Source organism: Phaethon lepturus, unplaced genomic scaffold (genome assembly GCF_000687285.1).
Source record: "Phaethon lepturus isolate BGI_N335 unplaced genomic scaffold, ASM68728v1 scaffold14138, whole genome shotgun sequence".
Taxonomy (NCBI): Eukaryota; Metazoa; Chordata; class Aves; order Phaethontiformes; family Phaethontidae; genus Phaethon; species Phaethon lepturus.
This window is the reverse complement of record NW_010556992.1, coordinates 2,076-19,771: the sequence shown is the minus strand read 5'-3', so window position 1 is coordinate 19,771 and position 17,696 is coordinate 2,076. Positions and strand designations below refer to the sequence as shown.

At 36.7% G+C, this 17,696-nt stretch overlaps 1 protein-coding gene across 1 annotated transcript; it reads right to left on the bottom strand.

Annotated features, from left to right (window-relative positions):
• Positions 1-863: 863 nt before the first annotated feature.
• MEF2C (myocyte enhancer factor 2C) lies at positions 864-12,674 on the bottom strand (the record flags this gene model as incomplete). Its single annotated transcript, XM_010292631.1, has 5 exons — positions 864-2,187; positions 9,159-9,294; positions 10,174-10,303; positions 11,222-11,245; positions 12,502-12,674. Coding segments are annotated over 5 exons (785 nt in total), but the record flags the coding sequence as incomplete, so codon positions are not given.
• Between the last annotated feature and the right edge of the window lie 5,022 nt (positions 12,675-17,696).

Genomic DNA, 17,696 nt, shown 5'->3' with positions numbered 1-17,696 from the left:
GCAAATACCCAGGGAGCGTTGTTCAACAACGTGCCCACTGCGAGACGATGTGTCCGCAGAGTTCCGTCAGAACCAGGGACCTGATGGCCAATATTGGCTGCGTAAGATCAGCCGACTTTTGAACGGTCCTTTAATTGATGATTTCTCTAAGAGTTTTAAATCTGTGAGAGGAGAGTAATCTTTATAGCAGGCATGTTCGTGCCTACCCCCCCCTTTAACTTTCACTACTGCTTCTGCAAATATTCACCTGCACTCACGTAACTGACAGCCGTTAGAGCTGTACATCCAATTCTGACAGGCAGAATACCAGCTTCATTAATGAGAAAGGGCCAAGTTATGCCACTTTGTCATTTAACCCATGGAAAACTACAAGATACGCAGGACGTTAAGTAATAGAAGGGCCCTTAACTTGTTACAATGCACAAAACAGCATGAAAGAACTAATCAGTATATACAATGGATCGCAGTTCACCCAACTGATTGTAAAATGCTGTATTAAAATGATTTAAGTTGTTACACCATGGGTAAATTCTAACTTTTTACAGATCAGTCTTCCAACAGCTGACTTCGATCTGTAAAATGTATACCCAGTAAAAGAAAACTGAAAGAAAATAGTTAAATGTGCAACTGCACAAATATAATTCCCCACTATTAAGATAACAAAAACTTTTGCTATTACCATAATTATTATATATATTAGAAAGCTATACACAAGCATGTTAATTTCACAGATTTTTTTAAAAGATTCTTAATATTTTATATAATTAGAAATACACATTTCAAAAACAAAACTTCTGCAAAGAGAAAACAGTTATCTTGGTTAGCAAAGCATGGAGTTCTTCATGGCTTATAATTATTATATATATTAGAAAGCTATACACAAGCATGTTAATTTCACAGATTTTTTTAAAAGATTCTTAATATTTTATATAATTAGAAATACACATTTCAAAAACAAAACTTCTGCAAAGAGAAAACAGTTATCTTGGTTAGCAAAGCATGGAGTTCTTCATGGCTTAGGGTAGTGCTTTCTATACAAAAAGTCCTTTTTGTTTGTTTCTTCAGGACTGTTTAAAAGATTAGCGAAGCTATCAAGGAAAAAAGAACACATTTTGGCTTAAGGAAACTGCAAAAGCCACAAATGCTTTGCAAACTCTGTCTTACTTTTTAATATGAAAATAAGCAAAATGTAATGTACATATTTTTATATTTTTTTATTTAATAAGTGATGCAGACCCAGAATTTTTAAAATTAAATATGTTAGCCCTCGAACTCAACGTTTTTACAAGTATGGTCCTCTTTAAATGTTTTGATCCTTTTAAACTGAGTGCCATACTCTAATGATATGCCTGCATGTTTGTGAGCATTTTCGGTGTGTTAGGTGACCCAGTCTCTTTCTAGCATCAATTCATGGCCACCCAACTGCTGGGTCTGTCAAAACATCTGTACATTTTCTATATGTTGCATAACAGCTGCTTTCTCTCTCAGTAAAGATCTGCCATTGCTGGCAAATGTTTTCCTTTTGTCTATTTACATGTAAATAACGTTGAACCTGCAACATGACACTATCTATTGTAACATACATTTTGCAAGGGAGCACAACAGTGAAAAGAAGTTAGCCTTAAAATCTATTTTGTACAAGTGTTCTGTTGTACAACTCAAGTGCTAAGCTTATCTCAGCATTTCTGTTTATCCTTATACTGTATCACTGAGGCAATTTAAAAGTACTTTTACAAAACAGAGTACCTGACTTTTTTTTTTTTTTTTCCACACACGGCACATATAATGCATATCGACCCCCCCTCCCCCATTAAGGTATAGCACACACACACTGCAAGAAAAAAAACTAGTAGGTAATAATGTTATCATGTCGCCCATCCTTCAGAGAGCCGCATGCGCTTGACAGAGGGGCTTTCCCTTTCGTCCGGCGAAGGTCTGGTGAGTCCAATGGGGGAATGGAATTCGTTCCGGTGATCTTCTCGGTCACTTCCATCGTAGGAACTGCTACAGCTGCTCAAACTGTCAACGGGAGACCTCCCCGCCTCATGGCGCGTATGCTGTGGGTATCTCGAGGGTGTGGTGGTACGGTCTCTAGGAGGAGAAACAGGTTCTGACTTGATGTTGAGGCTTTGAGTAGAAGGCAGGGAGAGATTTGTACTCTGAGATAAATGAGTGCTAGTGCAAGCTCTGTAGGAGGAAAGGAAACCCAGTTACAGACGGAGGAGGCATGGAGCCCCCAGATATGCACAAACACTCACACAAAACACCAGTGTAAAGGCTCGCGCAGGACCAGCGCATGCGGAGAGCACGAGGACTGTTTTCTGGGCAGGATTCACAAATTCAGAGAGACGAAAGCGTCACAGCAAACGTGGTTGGCTTGAGCGGGACATGCCCTTGGTTCAAAAGGAGGTCTCGCTTTCATCCTCTCTCTCTCCTTTTTTTGACTCAAGTGTCACAACAAATTTTGGAAGGCGAGCCTTTGCACTGTTGGAACCACCTGCAAGTTTCTTGGTAACTAAGGCTTGTGTGTGTGTATGCACCAGCTGAGACAGGGGAGGCAAAGGACTTTCTCTTGGGATTAATCCAATTAGTTTGAATGCACCCGGCTATTTTTATCGCTGTTCATTTTGACATGCGACTTCAGATGCAAACCAGAAACAAAAATGTGGGCCGGGCACATTTTATACCTTTCAGAATAGAGTTGAAATTACCAGTCCTGGCATTGACATTAATTAAATACCACAGGCAGGCGAGGATTTAGATGGGGTTTTATGGTTTAAATCTATGAATGCATAACTCAGTCCGGAGTGCTTTTGAATAAACTACCAAAGAGAAGCTGAAGAGTCGTGGAAGATGTCAGAGGATTGGACTGTTTGCCTGTAGGAGAGCCCAGCTCAGAGGATGCTCCAAGCATCAAGAGAAACTCCTACGCTAAAACTTTTTCGAAGGCAAGCTACGTAACCGTCTTGCGTTCATTTTCTTTCCATGCATTTTTGTGGGCAGGCAGTGGCAGAGGAAAGCTGGAGCAGGCGGGGAGGTGAGTGAATACTGAGGAATCGCTTTATCTCTATGGGAGAAATGAGATCACTCGCATCTGCAGGATGTTCTGTACAAAAGCACCACCTCCTGGTAAAACCTGGCTTTTCTCTTCATTATTAGAGTTCTCAACAGGCAGTTCACATTAGGTTCCACTTCAGGGACCACCTGCTAGGCTGAAGTTAGTGTGTAACCCCAGAGACACAGTTCCAAGGTTTCTCGTATGAGTATTTATATGGGGGGGCTGAAGGCAGTAGGGGCAACAGGCCACTTGGCCTCCTAAGGTTTTAAACCCAAAGGGATGTGCACGCATTTTTACAGCAAGCGGAAGAAATGCTGGCATTTGGAATTAAATTTTTAAACATGTAGAAGGAACAATTAAGTTTAGATGTGGTCTTTTCATTTATTGAAATATTCCACTTTTCCTGATATCCCATCAACTGGGAGCTGAGCTTTGCTTAAGCAACATCTACTGCAACTTTGATGAAAGACAAAACGTTGTTTTCTTTTCTTCTGACAGATTTAAAATGGAACTATATGGCTTCAGTATGGAATGATATTAGCTGCTTTTGTCAGGAATTATTGCAGTCTTTAATAATGGATGGATCTTGTTAGAAAACAGACAAAACAAGATGTTCTACCTCCAATTGCTGTTATCTACCCTTCATTCCTATACAGATGAATGTGCCAAATTTGCAGCAATCCCTTTCATAAGTCACAGAGTTAGTGAGTAATAGCCCTCGCAGTAGCAAATGTAGGCTTATTGTTTTTAGCAAAGAGGACATTTTCTTTGCTTTTGTAACTATTAAATTGACACATAAAAGAAACTGTAAATATCAGACTTTGTCATTCCAATTTAGTGAAATATTTCACTCTTTTCCTGAAAATTTGTTGCAAAAAATCCAACATGAATATAAAATAGATTTCTTTTTTTTCTTTTTTCTTTTTTCTTTTTTTTTTTTTTTTTTTGTTTTTGTTTTTGCTTTTCATTTCCAGTGACTTTATTTTTCAGTTGCTTAGGAGATGCTAGGACTTCATCTGGGAAAACAGGCTGCCAGTTTAGCATGTACAGATTACATATGATTTTAGATGCCAAGCTTATAGCTAAAACCGTAAGTCCCATATTACAGGATGGTGGAGCCTGGGGATTTTATTTAGAAGTGTTTGATATGAGCAGATGACATGTCACTTTGCAAAGCTGGAGACAGCTAAAAAACCATGCTAGTTAAAACCAACCATATTCAGTCAAATTTGTTCACATGGAACATGCTTGCATTTTATTGTGTGACAGCCCCCAAAGGAACAAATCTAGAGGGGTAAGCTGCCTTTTCTATAAAATAGAACTAGTATTGCTGCACTGCAATGTTGCTTTTTTAATAGTGTTTCAGAAGTGAGTATGAGACTGTATCTCCATAGACTTTCCTTTAGATTCCCAGCGGGTTTATGTAAATACCTGGCATACATATTTGTGGCAGTTTTAAAAATGCTACGGCTTGATCTGCATTTTGAAAACTGTTTTGTAAACTGAAAAAAGGTTAAGAAGTCATTTTGGCAGGTCAGGACTAAATTTGTGACATTTAAAAGAGTATAAATAAATTAAAGCAATTATTTGGTGTCATCATTCAAATTGTTTTCTTTTTAAATATAGTCTTTTTCTACTAAAATATTTCTGAATTTTAGTATCTGTTTTTTGGTGACTGTAATTAACATTATTTCATTAAAATTTTCTGAAACATTTTTATGAGAATCTCATGTAAGATAAAACAGTCAATTACAAGGGAAACCTAGTGTTACACATAGATGTGAATAGTGAAATAGTACATAGGTCTTAGTCTTTAGATCCGTATTCTAAACAGAGGATTGACCTCTATTTAGAATAGAAGCTGTATTATGAAAACCTCTGTCTGCTAATAAAATTATTGCTTTTCATTATGCATGTGTATCAGTGTAGAAAAAGCTGTTTGTATCTACATATATCAACGTATATTTTACATTGTTCCTTCATATAATTATGTAATTTTGGTCCAGGCATGTTTTCATTGTTTGAAACACTACACTTCACTGAAAAACAAACAGGTTTTGAATATGGAAAATCCACAAAGACAATAAAGCAAATGACTTCAAAGGATTGTGTATCATTATAAGCACTCAGTAAGTGCCATGCAGTCTACTCATGTTGACGTAATCACCTTTTTCCATATATTGTATGAAAACATTTCATTTTATAGGGACAATGAAAAAAATAAATGTTTTAATTTTATGCAGGAGTTCCTACTGAGACCAGTAGAGTGAAAATGTGATGTTTATTTAGAATACCACAGCCACATGGGAGAAATGTTCGTTCCTATCTGCCTTCATCACTGAACAACTTCACAGCTCTGCTGTGTGAGAGGTGGGAAGCAAGTCAGGATGCAATGAGCTTGCAAGTGGGTTTAGTCCATGCTGATGCCAGTGAGATCAGTTCTGTGTGTGGTATGGAAGCTCAGCATGCACAGATAGAAGTGCAGGTCTGAGCGGGTGATGAGTGAGGACATGAACATGCACCCGATAGGTTTTTACGGAGGGAGAAAGTCTACTGAAGGAAGAGAGAGCCTCACATACCTTTTCTTTTATGCCCACACTTCTCTAAATTAGTTTACTTCCTCACTTCATATAATTTTCCCCATAAATACATACAAGGAACCATTGAAAATGCACTGCAAAATCTAGTTATGCAACTTTAGTTATGTGCTAGTATGTAACTACGAGAATAGAGGATATTTTTGACTTGCTAGCAATGCAACCTTCCTTCCACCTCTTGGTTTTTCTTTTAGCTAAAAGCAAAGTTGTTTTTTCATATTTTTTGATCAATATAAAAGTAGAATAAGAATTTCTGTGTCAAGGTATTTTGATTAGCTCTCACATGTTAAGGTCTACACTTTAAAAAGAAATTTCTAAACGAAGGATAATATGAAAGTGAATCACTGGAACATCTTATTTACAATGATGGCATAAGAAAAAAGGCTCAACCGGAAATATGTAAGACTTTTATTCAAAACAAGGAAGTTGGCAGAACTGATACAAATGCACAAAACATGATGTCACTGCATCTAAATTTTTCATTAAAAATTGTTCAATGGAGAATATTTGTCCATATCTATGGCTATTACCTAATCAAAATTAATCATTGCTAAGTAATAAGCTTGCTACGTAAGAGTCACAGAACAAGTCATCAGTATGCACGAATTTGGACAATTTTTTGTTCAGGTGGGTAGAAGTTGGGAGAAACTTCTTTTATGTAAACAATTATCTATATTGAAGATTCTTCAGATGAAATATTGTTTCTATGTTTGCACTTATATTTTAGGAAAGCCAAAATTTCACCTGTGGATAATACTTAAGGAATAAAAGATTCTATCTTAGACTGGGAAATATGGATGAAAGAGAACATTTTACAGATAATGGACTTGTGCCTAAGAAATTTAGACCATTTATTTCAAAGTTTGGAACGGACTTCTCTTCTGGTTAGCAGCAATTAACTTCTGGTAGACTCTTTGGTCCATGTTAAGTAATCAGTAACCCTCTCTGCAAGAGACATTGCAGTAATATTCAAAGAAAATCCCAAAGTATTGGGAGGGATGGATTTTCAATATAATTTGTGTGTACTTTTTATAGATGTAGACTTAGTTAAAAGACCATGAAAGTACTTTTTTGCTTTTTAATCTAAAAGGTTGAAAAGTTTTATTTGTTTTAACGTCACAATCATATCAAAACAGACGCTACAGTGTTACCCTATTCATTAGGCTCAGCAAAAGCCCAAAAGCTGTGCAGACAGGGAAGGTGAGTAACTCCCATGTCCTCAAGTATTTGCCCTCAACCCCACTGGCACTAGTATGGTTGCTAATTGCAGAGACACCACGAAGAGTTAAGAGCTAGGTTGTAGAGGCCTTCTCCAATTATCTTAAAGATGGTTCAGTGCTGCTGAAATTGTTGGGGACTCATCTGGAGCAAGCTAGTGCGTCTAACCATATCCTATTCTGTTATTAACCATATTCTGCTGACATGCAGTGAGGAAGCAGAGCTGTTTTTCACCTTTAGGCATCAGTGAAAAACAAAACCTGCTGGAGAACTAGGATGTCTCTTCCAGTAATTCTGTTTTCTTACAGGTCTTTACAATTTACTGTTGTCAGCAAACATCTCACATCTGCCAAATCTTTCCAGTATACAAGCTCACTCAGTACAGGGATTTGGGCTGTCAAACCCTTTCTAGATGTATTTTCTCAAATGCCTGGAGATGACTATGATTTTGTGTATTGTTTTAATCTCCCTGCAAATTCTAGCTCAGCTTGACGTGGACTGAATATGTTCTGTATAATTTCAACTTTTTCAAATAATCCAAAAGTTAGCACAGGTGCTTTTGCATATAGAACTCAGTGACTAAAATAAAGAAATGCTTATGATTTTCTGTACAGATAGAAGACTTCTCCAGAACTGTCAGTGAAGCAGCTTTCATAGCTGAATTCATTTACAAATCACTGAAAGAATAATAATAAAAGTAGCAACTCAGAATGTATTCCACCAGCCACAGCCATTACACTTTGACATTCTGTGATATGAATTAGAAACAGATGACTATGTGTGACATATCTGAAAAGGCATGTAGTTAGTTTAGGATTTAATGTATACTTTTTTTGGTTAACCAAATAGCCTTATTACATTCTCTGGTACACCACTGAAAACAATCAGCTTATTGTAAGGTTATACATTGATATGTAACATGTGACTTTTCAATTTATTTGAGACTTTACATCTTTAGTTGTACAGTTAGTCTGAATGTTGCTCCAGAAACAGTGCAAACTCAAAAGGAAAATGGAAGAAGCATAAAAGAAAGGTATTAAGACTATTCTTTCTAGCACAGAAACTATTTCAGTTATATGTTTTTATGTAGTTAGTATCTATATATGCTTATTTATATAGAAGTGAGGTTCAAAAAATGGTTTCCTCTGAAACATTTGTATGGCTGTCCTTTAGAAACCCAAACCCTCTGTACATGGTAAAGAAATTACATTAAGTTACAAAATGTGGTCAGATAAATTAGAAGGAGAATTTTGAAGTTTAAGCCACATTTACAGTATTAATATTTTCACATTATAGCAACCATCTTGCAAAAAAAAATCAGTGTATATGTGCAACACCTCTTTCTGGGGAAAAAAAGAAGTTGACTTCTCAAATACATGTGAATTAAATTTCTCCTCATAAATACACTCCAGTCGCTTTCAGCTTCTATTTTTGCAATGAAAACTTTTAAAATTCAAACATGTCTAGCCATACCTTAGGCTGCGTGTGGCATGCTGGTGAATGCCTACAGTCTTAATAGAAACTGTGAACACCAGGATTTTTGAAAACCATACTCTTAAAGTTCACTTCAATAAGCCAACTCGTTGCATTTTCAAGAATGCATTAGATGATTTTCCCGTGTGAATTTTTGCACTTTTAAAAATCCTGAAATGATTTAGCAGTGTGCTTCACTGATCTTGAACAAATGTCTTGAAATTAGCCACTAGAGGGCACGAATACCTCTCCTCCTCAACACAGGCAAATCACAAAGAGTTTTGTGGGCTTACAGTTCTTAGGCCTAATTAAGTTATTTTCTTGTGGAAAACATTTCCAAAGAAATGAAACTTGAATGTCATAGCTGAGAAGAAGGCAGCATGTGATTATTACATAAGGTTAAGGCTTAATCTCAGATCAAATCATTATGTCACTCTCACTTGCTTAAAAATGTTTAGAAAATTTTCAAGTTCACTGTAAAAGTTTGTGCTATAGTAACTGGAAATAAAAAGCATAAATGGAAAAATACAGCAATAGCACAGGGTGTAAGTGTTTAGTCTGGTCTTTAGCAGTGAAATAAAATGCTATTTAAAGAAATAAAGAGTAAAACATGAACAGGAGTCTTTACTACACTACTGATAAAATGTTATGGGCACAGAATATTTCACTGTAGTTACCTAGCAGAGTAGGTAAATGGAGCTCTTACACATAGCAAATATGTGCTGGTATGTTATCTCTATATATTTCAGATTTGGGATTGCTGAGAAACTGAATTCACTATAGAACAATAAAATAAAGAAAACACTGCTTACCCCAATTGACTGAGGGCAGATGGTGGCATATTATGTAGGTGTTGTTGTTGCCAGCCAGTCACAGAACCAAGGTGGAGAGCACTGGCTGTATTAAACCCAGAGAGAGATGATATATCTGCACTACTCAGAGAATATTCTAGGTTTGAAAACAGAAAAGACAATAATTAAAAGAGGATTAAGGAGGAAGCAATTAAACAATAACTAGCATCATAATTTTCACATCACTTTACAAGCCTTTTAATTTTAATTACACCAATCACATTAAGTTGCAGCAGAAAAGGTAGACCTTCCTCTTCCCTCAACTTGTTAACTTGGGAGCAAATAATGCACTAATAATTACTCTGTAATTTAGCAGGGCTTTTCTGGATCTGGAAGTTTCAAAGCATTCTTAGCCTGCATATCCACCATAACTACAGACGCATTCTCACAGAGTCACAGGCTTGAAAAATGTAATAATATTTCAGTCGCAGTCTTTCTTGCAGAGCCCAGCAGGAAACCTGTGTCTGAACCAATGCAAGTCTTCTCTACAAGCATTGGACCTGTACGCCAGCATGCTCTATACAGTGTGCAATGGGAACGGGAAAGGATCTCTTGAGGCTTCATTTCTACTCTCTCCCAGGTAACTATGTGGTAGACCACAAAGTTATCGAACTCTGTTTTGAAGACAGTGAAACTACTTGCTCCCACTACCCTTATGACTTTAAGAAGGTGCACTCAACTACATGAAATAACCTGTTGTGTTAAGAGGTTTAAGAAGTGCTTTTAAAGCTACATTTTTATTAAAGCCAGTGAAAGAAAGCTACCAAAAGAAGTTTTCCATCTGAACAAAATAGCTAACTTTTAAATAGATATGTCTCAAGTTGGTGACAGAATGAGTAGAAGAAGTGCAAAAGCATATCAGCCATGAATTTTTCAGTTTCTCTCAACGAGCGTTAGCTAACTCGTTGGTGCTGAGATAGACACTTGTCAGCAGTTGCTCCCTCCCCCACCCTTTACATCTTGCACTGATACTTACCAGTACCATATGTTGTTGAGATGGCTGATGGGTATCCTCCCATCCCTTGCCCTGGCAGAGTAGGAGTTGCTACGGAAACCACTGGAGTAGCCAATGACTGAGCAGACTGGGAGTTATTTATCCTCTGATTCTTTTAAAGTAAGTAAAATAAACATATTATTGACTAGTTTTAAGTTGGTTGAGTGTATTAGCTTTCTGGGTATATTTTGTGCATGAGAAATACAGGCTGATACAATTTTCCAGAAATTAATCATTTAACATGTGGCTTTTATGAACTCTGCCAACCCTATCATTTACAAGCCTTCAAGAGACCAGTTGTCACCATAGTAACCCATTACATCAGTATCTCCTAGGTAACTGAACTAGTACCAAGTAAGATTGCTTTTATTGTGGGTAGAAGAACAGATCGTGTGAAAACTATTGAAATATGTAAACTCTATTTCCATTGTTTTCCTTTTCACTCAAAAGAAAAAAAAAAAGGGGGTGAAAAAAAAAGTGAAAGAAAAAAAACCCAAACCCAGTCCTATTGGATTTTATGCTTTGAAAGTGAGATTTCTGAACACTGAACTCTTACCAGCAGATGGTGCTCTGACTACTTCGATTTCGTGCAACAAAACAAACTTCAAGAGCGTTAGGTAGAACAGCAGTTACGCGCTTATATTTAACTCTGGGGCACTAGGTGTTGCATTGTAAAAATTGCACTAGAGAACTCTAATCCTGTGAGTGGCAGGATAAAATGACCAGAGAGCCACCCAAAAAATGTCATAAGGCTGCATCATCTTCAAGAGCGCAAGTTTACATGCTCTCAAAGCAGCAGCAAGAAAGCTTTATTCTAGCATGTGTAATTTGAATATGTGCAACAACTGCACCTGGGCTTCCATATTGTTATATTTCAAAAATTATGATTACCTTTTTGTTCACAAAATAGTTATGGTGAAGTTTTCCATCTTATTGCAACCAACACTTCACCTACACAGGTATCTATCAATCATACAAAAGAACTGATTTTCTGTTCCTTGTTATTAAGATGAACGTCACTACCACTTACCAAAAGCAGATCAACATCCTCAGACTGAGTGCATAGGAAAGGAGCATTAAAAATTAGTGAATATAAATATTTACCAGGATGCAGATTTCTAGACTAGGGAATAGCTTCATCTGATAGGGGCAGCAAATTAAACACTTTCTGAGCATAGTTTGGAAAAATAACATTTCATAGATCTCCTCTTTGTCCTTCTAATGAGATGTGTGCCTCAGTTGCGAGGATAATCTATGCAGTTTTCAGCACAAGACTTTCTTTAAGAATTCATTATTTCTTCCGCAGCCCCAGCGGCTGCAGACTGTGGTGTTATACCTGATTTCAGGAGACCTGGCCATTCACAGAATCCCTTGGAAAGTATCAGTCTTAAGGATCTTGGAATAAATCATTTGATACAGACAGCTTGTCACTGCCTTGGTCAACTTAGAGCATTGCCCTGTAGGAGACTATTTGTTATTATCCTCTTAGAAGGCAGCATCATATTTATGGGGGGTTTTACTTTGATGTTCAAAGTGAATCTAGTATGCATCAAGCTAAAGTAGTTTAAAAGTTTAAAGTAGTTTAAAGTTGTTATAATAGTGTCTGTTACATAATGGAAAAATGTGTTTATAGTGTCATTTAAACTTACCACCAAGATCCTTTCTAAATTAAGCTCACTTCTAGTGTTAAATTGCTCATGAAAGATTTACTTGCAACCAGCTTTCAGAAGGGAACTACAAGTTACACACACGACACCTCCACAATTCAACCTTCTAGCTGTTATATAGCCTGCCTAAGTTTTGTTAATCCTGGCAGGAGATATAGCAGTGTCATGCTCCTTTTTATCCTGCTGTATCTATTTACTACCTCTTATCTTTATAAAATTTGGAGCTCAGAGTGATAGAGTTCAAATTAATTTATTTGTAGTTACTCTGCCATCTGCTGAGAGTCTGTGTGGCTAAATATTTAAGACAAACATAGTAGGTTAGGAACACTCAGGGTTAAATTCAGCCTTTATAACAAATCCAGGAAAGACTCTTCCAGCTACTAGGAAACGGAGTGCAGAAGTTTAGGCTGTGCATAGTTCCTATTTTGCAACCCAGTAGAAAAAAGGGAGGAGGTAAATATGACTTCATAAAAGCAATCGAACAGGCTCTGCCTATATCCTCAGCTTGATATCAAGCCTGAAGGTTAGACAGAAAGACCAAACAAGCAAGTTATTCTGCTGATTTTAGTTGCTTGTCCAGGCCTTGAAATTCCTAAATGTCTCTTATCTGAAGGAGATTAAAAAATCTTCGAAAATGCATTACCACTGATGGCATTGTATTCTTGCTGCCAGGTGGAATAAGCACGCGGAGATCTGGTTTACGGTTGTTCATTCCCAAATTCATTGGAGGCGGAGATTTTGCTTGCATATTCTTGTTCAAGTTGCCAGGTGAGACCAGCAGACCTGGTGAGTTGCGGGGGTTGCCATATCCATTTCCTGTTTAGGTAAAAAAAAAGGAAAAAAAGGATGATTAACTCCAATGTATTTTTTTAAGACTGAACACTAAAAATGTCAAATAAAACCAAGCCAAGGTAAATACCCGTGACATGTAATGCATCTTTATAGGAAAATACCACACATACTGCATTTGGAACAACTGGACTTGAAATGGTTTCTCTCATGGCAGGTGAATTCTCAGTGATGTGCTGAAATTAACTTGATTATATGACTTTGTTTACAGCACTATGATATATAGCACAGTATACTGTGCACTCAAAGCAGCCAAGACCTAACGTTTGTCTTACAGGAGAATCAGGAAAGTCAGACAGTCGTATGGCTAAAAAAAAAGTCAAAGCTATGCTGTGATTTCTCGACAACTACAGAGGATTCTGCCTTGCCTGACTCAGCCCTTTCCAGGTCATGATTTTGTTTTGTTTTTAAACAAAGGGTGAGTGTAGCAAGGTTATAATTTCCAGAAAAGGCAGGGGGAGGACTAGGAAGATTCTGAAATGCTTTTGGCTCTCTTTCACCACACTTTTTGGACCTGATTCCGTCAACACTAAAGTCAATGGGAGCAAGAGCATAACCTTATTTGGAAAATACCACGGTATCTTTCATCCTCATCTCTCGGCTGCCTTCCGCAATTCCGACAGGCAAATGCTTCATTTGCCTTTTCCAGAAAAGGTTTGCCTTCTCTCACCACAGAGTAGTGACAACTGGGTATCCACAAGGTCACTGACCTGTCATTCCACTAAAAATTAGATCTTCCTACTCTATCTGCCTAATTTCACCTCCTACCCACACCACATCTGGGGAAAGAGATGACTTTTTAGTGTAGCCTTGAAATTCTGTCTGCATAACTCAAGAGAGGTACAGAAACTGCCCAGCCACTGAGAGGGAATTGTATGAAAACTAGTACAGAAAGAGAAAACCTTCATGGATAAATACCAAGAAAACAAATGCTAGGGGAGACTTTCTGTTCTGGGTTCATCTTTTTTACACAGCTCGCAAGCTGCGACACACAACCTAGAAATAGCGTGGGAAGATGAGCTAGTGAGTGTGGCAGAGCCCTGCAACTTAGAAGCTTTGGACTTTCAAACTTCCTTTGTAGTCCCAAAGTCAGTGAAACGCTCAGTATCTCACTTTTTTCCACAAGTGAAATGGGGTTTACAGTCCTAAAGGACATAAATGGATTATGGAACTAAATTTGACAAAGTCTGTGAGGTGGGCATAAAAATAACAGTACATGAGAATGAATCTGTCTTCCAGTTAGGATAATGAAGTGTGTCCAAGCATGGCTAACATTAAATCATGTTTTTAATCCGCAAGCACATCAGCTAATTGTATTTATCAGATCAGCAAATCCACAGAAAAAAAAATCTGTCAAAGGCTATTAAATACAAAAACACCACTTTAGGCTCTGGAAGACACTGAGCTGTGAACACCAGGCTTAGGACACAGGAGAAGTTTCACAAAGTGCTTGACTTCCATATCTGTGAGGTACCTTTAGTCACTGGTCTGGTCTGCCTTGTTTATTCTCATGCTTTTTATTACCATGATCCCCCAAGCCTTTGTAAAAAGGAATTAAGATGAAAACTTAGAATTACCCAGATGACTTCAGAGATTCTATATTAAAATATTTTTCATAGTTCATCTTGTTGTGTATTTCTTCCATAATATCTTATAGTTAATGAGATAGAATGAGTTGATGAAAAAAAGTGTTTTACACTTACCAAGCTAAAATAGCAGAACACTGTCAAGAATTTTCCATTTTGTGTCAGTAGTCTTTTTTTTAAATGAACTATTGCTCTCAACATGGATTTGCTACATATTATGTTCTCAGTAATGCTATGTGTTACTAGAGGCAGAGAAATTAGAAGGGGCATTTTGAATATAAACCAGTATTTTCTTCTAGAAACTACAGTGCCTTTTAAAAGTTGATCTTTGGCAACTTGAGCACTGAAAAGCAGAAATGACGTGGAGAAGTGATCAACAGAAGAAACTGAAGCCAAAGTAGAGTTTCTCTGGTGCAGGTTTCATACAGGAGCTATTTTACAAGCAGGAAGTAAAACTGCCTTGTGAAATGTGTCGTTATGACAAGCGTTTGTTCAGAGAGTGAAAATGAAGCTGTTTGAAGAAACAGTGTATTTTTTTCTTTTTTAGTTCTAGAGCATAAAACCTAAGCTATTTAACAAAACAGCATGCACCGTAACCTGTATGTTTGTTTCTATGGTGGTGACTTCCAGAGAACAGAAGCCCTTGCAAGAAAGAACTCTACAGAAGGTTTACGTAATGTAATTTTCAAATAAAAAATAAGAGAAAGAATGCACCCATATCAAACTCTACTCTTCAGAAATTTTTGTCTGACCTTTATATTATTTACCTACTGATGTAAAATATTTTGAACAGTGATAACTTTTCTTACATTCATATTTTTAGAACACCAAATTATTTTTAAGAACTACTGCAATCTTCTCTTTACCAGTAAATTTCTGCTGCTCGTGGCATATTATGCCAGCTAGCATTTTGGAGCCATATAATAACTGTTCCTCTTTCCAGTCACCAAATTGTTATTCTTTGGTATAATGTGGATTCAGGAATGTAAGACTGTAGACCTTAAACCAATGGTACAGAAACCCATCATTTGAAAATCAATGATGAATGCATGCATGTGGTTTACAGTTAAGAAGAGTCTGCATTTTAACCAGCTCTTTAAACCGTATCCTCTTTACTCAGAAAGCTGTGGCCTGCTCTGAAGCAGCTGTCCCACCTTCAGATAAATCCACCGAAGAGAATGGCCTCATTTACATTCAGAAGCAAAAAAAAGTATAAGACTTCTAATATACAAATTAAACCTTCCTTCATCCTATACTTTAAAATTACACTCTGCCTGGACAATTATCAATTTAGATGTGACTGTATGCAGAACATTGCATTCCACTATCCACTTGAAAGCGCAAAAATTATATGTCGTGTATGAATGGATTTCCTGATTACAGATTATAAGAAAATGAAAAACAGATGGATTTTAGAGCAAGTTGGCTTTACATTTTTATTTGGTTAAAAGCCATATTTTTGCTGGAATAGAACATTTTTAAACATTACAGATATAACTTGTAATGTATGATGAAAATAAAAACAGTAGATGCACAAGTTTTAAAGGGCATATGTCAGAATTTGTAAATTTACAGCATTTTCAATTCAAGGAGTTTTCAGAGAAAATAGTTTTTCCTCGTGTTGTTTGTTATACTGACTTGAAAGAGCAAAAATATTTTACACAGAAAAGAGCTTGTTTCTAGACAGAACTAGTGGAGCAGCACGTGTCATGAAATGCAGTGCCAGACTTTGTATTTGGACTAATGGCAGAATATAAAGACAAATGCTTTCTGAGCATAGAATGCTCTTCTTGGGCATGTTCCCACATGCTGCAGTGAGGTACAAGTGCGATTGACTTTAGAAGGAATTCTGCCCAAGTACAGACTGCATGATTAATGCCTGCAATAACACTTTTTAAAAACGTCCAGAAAAGCTATTTTTGTGCACCTGTAGTTAGAAGAATTAGTAAAAAAAAAAAAAAAAAAATTCATTTACTCATGGAAAACTATGATTTTAACTATGTTACAAATCCATGTATTACTGTCTTAAGAGGTCACTTGCATGCTTTAGGAACTTAAGGGTACGAGTAGAGCACAAGTTTATTCAGGACAGGACACAGAGCAAAGTTCACTTCTCTTCTTTCATCCCCCATTAGTAACACCTGTACTTTACACGTAGTTTTGGTCATTGGTATTACAGTGGTTGCGAAGTGGTTTCAATTCTTGATATTCTGAGTTAGGGCAATAATTCTGTACTGAGCATTTAAGCCATAAAACTTTCCATGTGTTAAGGTAACACCAATGAGGAAAGAACAATTTATTTCCCTGTCTCTCAACATTCTTGAACAGCATTGTCATGATTCAAAGGCTTTAAGTCTTGAAAAACTGGAAAATTTTTGTATTTTGATTTCTTGAAGTTTTGAACCTGTCATGCATCTACTTTTTTCTTTTTAATTTGTGAGTTCAAAGATGTAAAAATATACCGAATGAAAAAACCTCCGTGGTAGTCCTAAAAGAATGAGGAACAAGACACACAATTTATATGTCCCTTCTTTGATCTCTCTTTCATTTACTCTAATGCTTTTCACTGATCATGTGGGTTGAGAATTTACAAGATTTTTAGGAACCTGGGATGCCCACCTCCTATTAATTTTAATGGGAAAAGAGCTTTCAAATTCTCTAAGGAGTTTCCATACATATTAATGGTCAATTCAAGTTTCCAACAAGTGTATGCTCTTACTTGTGGAAATTATCATTATCATATCACAGTTATCAATATGTACATTCCATTTCATGGAGGATTCCTCTTTCTTACTGGGTTGTGCACATCCCATATATATGACTTTATGACTCACCACAAAGCCTCTCAAAACCAGTGTTAAATTTAGAATGAATCTATGCAAACATGAAAGCCAACTATTCTACAATTTACCTCCACTTCAAAATATATGTATATATAAAAGAATCAATGCAGCAATAGAAATTTTCCTAAATTTACACCCAGTTTTGCACTATCCACTCAGTTAATTTTATCACTTTCTGGAGGAATGGTAATTGTTCCTAATAGTAATTAAAGGGCAATGAAAAGGTTCCTTTTCCCTCTCACATCTTATGTGTAAATTTTTTTTTTTAATGCATACACACCATTGGAACAGGCTATGATTTACCACCCAAACAAAAGAGATACCAATAGTATAGCACTAATGCCAGGAAGCTGTACTGGTATTCACCTAAATATAATTTTTAAAAGAGGTAATTGAAGGTTCTTACTCACATGTTGCATGTTAGTCATTTCACAGTACATAACTTCTACTAACTGCAAGTGGTAGAAGAAAACCAATCTGCAGATATGCTCACCCAGAAAAAAAAAAAAAATCTTCACATTAAAGTAGCTGCCCATTCCCACATTACACTAATGGACCTT